This window comes from Stegostoma tigrinum, chromosome 27 (assembly GCF_030684315.1).
Source record: "Stegostoma tigrinum isolate sSteTig4 chromosome 27, sSteTig4.hap1, whole genome shotgun sequence".
Classification (NCBI taxonomy): domain Eukaryota; kingdom Metazoa; phylum Chordata; class Chondrichthyes; order Orectolobiformes; family Stegostomatidae; genus Stegostoma; species Stegostoma tigrinum.
This window is the reverse complement of record NC_081380.1, coordinates 3,827,417-3,833,416: the sequence shown is the minus strand read 5'-3', so window position 1 is coordinate 3,833,416 and position 6,000 is coordinate 3,827,417. Positions and strand designations below refer to the sequence as shown.

At 41.6% G+C, this 6,000-nt stretch overlaps 1 protein-coding gene across 1 annotated transcript in view; it reads left to right on the top strand.

Annotated features, from left to right (window-relative positions):
• The first annotated feature begins 1,035 nt into the window (after positions 1-1,035).
• Positions 1,036-6,000, top strand: part of p2rx1 (purinergic receptor P2X, ligand-gated ion channel, 1) — a 74,111-nt gene continuing 69,146 nt past the window's right edge. Inside the window, exon 1 of the mRNA XM_059655300.1 lies at positions 1,036-1,232. Coding sequence (XP_059511283.1) covers positions 1,090-1,232 — 143 coding nt within the window. The 5' untranslated portion in view covers positions 1,036-1,089. The remainder of the gene's footprint in view (positions 1,233-6,000) is intronic.

Genomic DNA, 6,000 nt, shown 5'->3' with positions numbered 1-6,000 from the left:
GAAGATATCTACAACAACAGCTGGCCTTTTGTGTAAAATAAAAGTCCCAAGGTCCTCTGGAGGGGGCAGTTATGGAATGAAATTTGATAATGGCTTACACAAGGAGATATTAAACAAATTGGGCAGAAGAGTTTGTCAAAGACATAAGATGCAAAGAACATCATGGAGTCAACAGGAAGAGAGTTTTAAAAGAGGGAATTCCAGAGCTTAGGGCTTAGGACGACTGAAGATATGGCTGGCAATGATGGAGCGACTGAAATCAGGAATGCTGAAAGGTTGTGGGGCAGGAGAAGGTTACAGAGATAGGGAACGACTTGGCCATGAAGAGATTTGTAAACTAGGATGGGAGTTTTAAACTCAAAGCAGAAACTTCATGTTAAAAGCTATACAATATTTTCCTGGATAACAAAGTGTGAAGCTGGACGAACACAGCAGGCCAAGCAGCATCTCAGGAGCACAAAAGCTGACATTTTGGGCATAGACCCTTCATTTTCCTTCATGCCTTTTCAAATGGACATCCATGTTGCTTGAATGTGTCTAAGGCTACAGTATAGGATTCTTCCTCTTGTCGACATTAAAGTTGAGAGTACAATATGCAAGTCTCCAGAAGCTCTCGCATCAGAGACCTAATGGCCAGTTTTCTGACACCTCAACTTGCCATTCCTTAAAGAGACTGCACCAAGGAGCTGAAAATTCATTTGAAAATGCAGCTCAAAAATGGTTAAAAGGTTAAATTGTCTTTCATGCTTTTAAACAGCAAGTGAATTCTCCATGATACCAGCAGCTTGGGGGCCCATCCCTTGCTCTCTCTGGAGAAGAAATGCCACAAAAGTTAACAAAGAGTTAACAAAAATCGATTTACTTCTCATCTTTTTTTTGCATGTACAGTACATCGGTAGCTCCCAGATGGTCTCAGACCATAAGTGGAAGTGCTGATTGTTAACTAAAGAAATAGCTTTGTCAACAGGCTCCTCCCATCAGGGTTAAACAAGTTATCAAACAGACACCCATTTGCAGATGTTCCAGTGACTGCAGCCACGTTGAAGGGGTCAGAGCTTTCACTCTGGCTAGAACCAGGCTCTCCCTGCAATGATGGAAACTGATAGACTACTCACGAATGTTTCTGACTTTTTGTTTGAGTATGACACCCCTCGGATGGTGACCATCAGAAACAAAAGAATTGGGTTAATTTTTCGATTGATCCAGCTAGGAGTGCTTGCTTACATCATTGGGTAAGAGTAAGTTTCTTTAACTCTTTAATCTGAGGCTTGGAGTGTCAGTTTGGCTTGGAGCCACAGATGTGATTAAAAGGCTTGTATCTCTGCACTATCTGCAAGAAAAGTGATGAGACTTTTTCTAGACTGACCTTAAGCTAACACTGAAACCTCCAGTGCTGAAATGACACTTCTCATTGTTGAATGGTGATGGGCAAATGTTAAATTTCTTCGTCTGTAATTCCCGCTGAGTCCAAATTCAAACCCTGAATCTGCACTAACCTTCCTGGTAAATAATTCCTGACATCAATCATCCCTTATGTGAACGCATTCTTTCTGCCATCTGAATCGAGTTTATGTGTCTCTACATTCCCTATATAAGGATGGGTTTTCACTGTTGGTCAGGCATCTTGGGAATGGGAGAAATGGCGAGAAATCCCAGGGGGAATGAGCTGAGGCCAGCAATTCAGTATCACACTGGTGTCACAGTTTAGGCGCAGTATCGGTGTGACATATTCAACAAGGTTGACCATATAATCTCTTCATCTACCAGTCAGCTTCAACACATACCCTGTCAAATACATGTCTGCTTCACTGTCTGGCTACAAGCATTATTGGATTGGCTGCCCATTGTAGGCAATTCCATTGAAGTTTGTGGAAGATTTTTCTTATTTATTTTCTTATTTATTTATTAGTACCATCCCCAATATCCCTTGAACTACATAGCTTTCCAGGCTATTTCAGTGGGCAGTTAAGAGTCACCCATATGGCTGTGGGTTTGGAGTCACGTGTAGGCCAGACCAGGTAAAGAAGGCAGATTTCCTTCCCTTGAGTGAACATGGTCTGCACGGACTAGTGGACCGAAAGGTCTGTTTTCATGTTGGATAACTCTCTGGCATGGTGTCATTTCAGGCCTCCAGAGTGGGACAGGAGGAAGTGGACCATGGATGTGCAGGCTAGGTGGATTAGCCATGGGAAAATGTAGGGTTACAGGGACAGGGAGGGATTTGGGTCTGACAGGGATGCTCTTTGGAGATTTGGTGTGGACTCACTGTGGGGATTCTGTCATTCTCAGTGAACATGATGGTCTTCTTAACAATTGAGTCACAGTCACCATTACTGAAACTAATGTTAAATTCTAGATCATATACTGATTGATTTTGTTTTAAAATTCCGCCAGTTGTTGGACTAGGGATTTGAACCCAAGCCCCCCACAGCCTTGATGCTACCCTCTGTATTATGAGATCTCCAGTCTACTGCCATCCCCCCACAACCAGCTGGCACTGAGTCCAATGCAATTGTGCAGTTGTGGCGTAGTCAATCACTTGTAGAGATTCAGCATGGCGTTTGATACTTAATGCTGTTGTAGTGGTTTTATACAACCAATCCGTTAATCTCATTGTTAACAATGTTGCCTGGGGCATGTATTCATTGCAAGTGCTTTCCTAAACCACTCTGTGCTGATTCTGTACTAATGTTGCTCATCATTTCCTCCAACACTTTGCGTTTATTGGTATTAAGTTACATCCGTCTGCCCATTTGTATAAATGATCCCAATACTTACCTGTATCCTCAGATTTGACTACGCTTTCCCTTTTAGAGTTAACCATGAAGTTGCCATCTTCAGATTATTTTCACCAACAAGTAGACACAGCAGTATGAACGCTTAACCCCTTGTGGAAGTTCACACACCACCACTAGCTGCATAAAAATAAGTTTCTTGCCCCAGAAGCTGCTGGGAATGTTCAATAAGACCACGTAGCATTGGTGGAGAGTAGAGAGAAGCTAATGTTTTGCGTATGAACCTTTGGCACAGCAGCTTACAAATTAGTGCTCATCCAAGTACTTTTTAAAGATTGTGAGGTTTCCAGGTGAAAAAAAGAGTTTTTTTCAATTCTCCTCTTACTGACCCTTCAACTAAGGGGAACAAATGCTTTCTCCCTGCCCTGGCCATGCCCCTTATAATCTTATACACCTCTATCAGTCACCTCTCAACCTTCTCCGCTCCAAAAGAAACAACCTGAGCTTATCCAGCCTCTTTTCATCACTGAAGTACTCCATCCCAGGTAACATCCTTGTGAATCTCTTTCACACACCTTTAAGTACAATCACATCTCCCTGATAGAGCGATGGCCAGAACTGCACACAGTACTCTAACTAATTCCTATACAGCTCCAACATCACCTCCCTGCTCTTATAATTTATTGCATGACAAGCAACTGTCCATATGCCTTCTTAATTATCCTAGTAACCTGTCCACCTCCAGGGATCTGTGGATAAACACCTCTGTTGCTTTGAGGTCCCTAGTGTCTCATTATTTATTGAGTACTCCCATGTCTTGTTCCTTCTTCCAAACTGCAACACTTCACATTTATCAGAGTTAAACTCCATCAGCTACTGCTCTGTCCATCCAACCAATCCATCTATATCCTCCTGTAACCTAACACCTTCCACCCGCTGCCAACCATCCAACTCACATCATCAATTAGAGCTCAGCAGCATTTACTGGATTAGCCATTGGGTGAACAAAATACAACCAGAGTGCCCTGTATCAAATATATTTTGTCTTTTCTTTTTGATAATTCTGGAGGTGCAAAAGATTTACTTAAAAATTGGAGCACTAGTGGCGTACTGTTAATGTCACTGGGCGATTTGTCCAGAACCCAACCCTAGCGTTTTGGAGACATGGGCTTGAATCCCAAGATGGCACATGGTAAAATTTGAAGTCATTAAAAAGTTGGCCTAATAGTGGTGATGTAACACTGTCACTTCTTATTGGGGTTCACTGACATCCCTGAGGGAAGAAAATCTGCTGACCCTACCTGGTCTGGCCTACCTATGGCCCTATGCCTATAGCAAAGTGGTCAAAATCTTAGGGATGGCCAATAAATGCTAGCCCATGGTTGTAAGATGAGGAGAGGAAACAATAAGCTCAAATAAATCGAATCACAAATAAGAGGTAGATAGACATCAGTCAAGGATACAGTTAAAAAGCAAGTGGAATGAGAAAGTAGTTGTACAAGTGAAAAGGGACAAAGAGATTCTGGGCACAGAATAGCAGGCAATTTTAAAAATATATACATCTTTTATAAATATAGGAAAGTAAAGAGTGCCGAAGGAAAAACAGGGTCAATTAGGAAGAGGAAAGGTAATCTTTGTCAAGGAACTGGGACTTTGCATTGGTCTTCACATGGAAGAGGATAGCGTTAATGTCACAAGACAGGAGGAGCAGGCAGAGACAGCAGACAAGATGAAAATAGATAGAAAGGGGTTGCTTAAGAAGCTGGCAGCAAACAAAGTGAACTGGCCACCTAGTCCAGATGGGCCATGTTTTGGTTACTAAGGGAAGCTAGGGTGGAGGTAACAGAAGCTCTGACCACAATTCTTTGATCCTTCTTAGATATGGGAGTGGTCCTTGAGGACAGGAATATTGTAAAATTTTGTCTGTTCGCTCATGAGACACGGGCATCTCTGTCTGGGCCAGTATTTGTCACCTATCCCTAAAGTGGCATAGACATTGTTCTGTCATAGGGGACAAGGATAATCATGATAGCTATGAGTGGGAAGTGTCACGTCATTGATGTGTAAAGCTTCAGGAAAGAATTGTCTGGAAGAAGTGAATTCTGACTTGGAGAAATGTTTGTTGATAAGATGCAATCAGCACAGCATTTGACAATGGAAATAGTCTAACTAACCGTACCAGAGAAACTTAACAAAAGTAAAGCAGTAAATATATAAGTGGAGTCTTCAAGACATTTGGCTAAAGTACCTCGAAATAGATTGATTAAACAAATACATTGTGGCATTATAAGGTCTGCAGTGACGTGGATGTATAACTGACTAAGAGATTAAGATAACATATTTTGAATAGATACTTTTCTAACTGAAGACACCTTGCATAGTAATAGGAATATTACTTTTCATGGCAAACATAAGGGGCCTGAACTTGGATATAGGACAGGGGTTCCCAAAGTGGGAAGTTAGGACCCCAGTTGGGGTTGTAAGCTGAAAGGCTGGAATCACAAGCTCTGAGGCAGCAATGGTCAATGAGGAGCTCCAGCCTGCTTGCCCCACTCTCACGGGTCTTCTCTTACTGTCAGTTTCGTTGAAGGATTGCAAGCCTCAAAATGGGGTCACAGAGGGAAAATGTTTGCAAACTCTGTGTGTACAAGTTTGAAGTCTGTAGTTAATACAAATGTGCCAATTGGTAAATAGGGAACAGGACAGTGGCAAACTTCAGGAGGACATAGAGCAGTGAGATGGGCAGCCGTATGGCTGATACAATTTGGTGAACAGCCAAAAGTTAGGAGCATGGCAAAGCTACATAATCTTGATTAGCATTATTTTGAGGGATATGGGGTTAAATGTTCTCAAATCTGGACGGTGGGAAAGCACGTTGATAAGAAGTTTATGGGATAAATAGTTGTGTAAATAGGATGTCATAGTAACACAATACAAACTTATGAGTCATAAATATAAAGTTATGAATTAACACTTGTCTGTTAACTAAATAGAGTTGAGGTCAGGCGAACCCTGAGCTATTTCTTATATCTGAACAAATCTTGACTAAGTTACTAAAATGAAAATACCCTTTCTGGACATATGTTTGAAAAGTCATTAAAGTACCAATGACCCTCTTGTGGTTAATGGTGCCCATTCTCCAATTAATTAAAAAGGCTGGCTTCAGCTTACTGATGCCAACCTTTTGACTCCAAAAGGAAATGGATCTGAGAAGCATTATTTTATCAAGAGGGCAAGTGGATGATGCCTAAATTGCTTTGTTTGA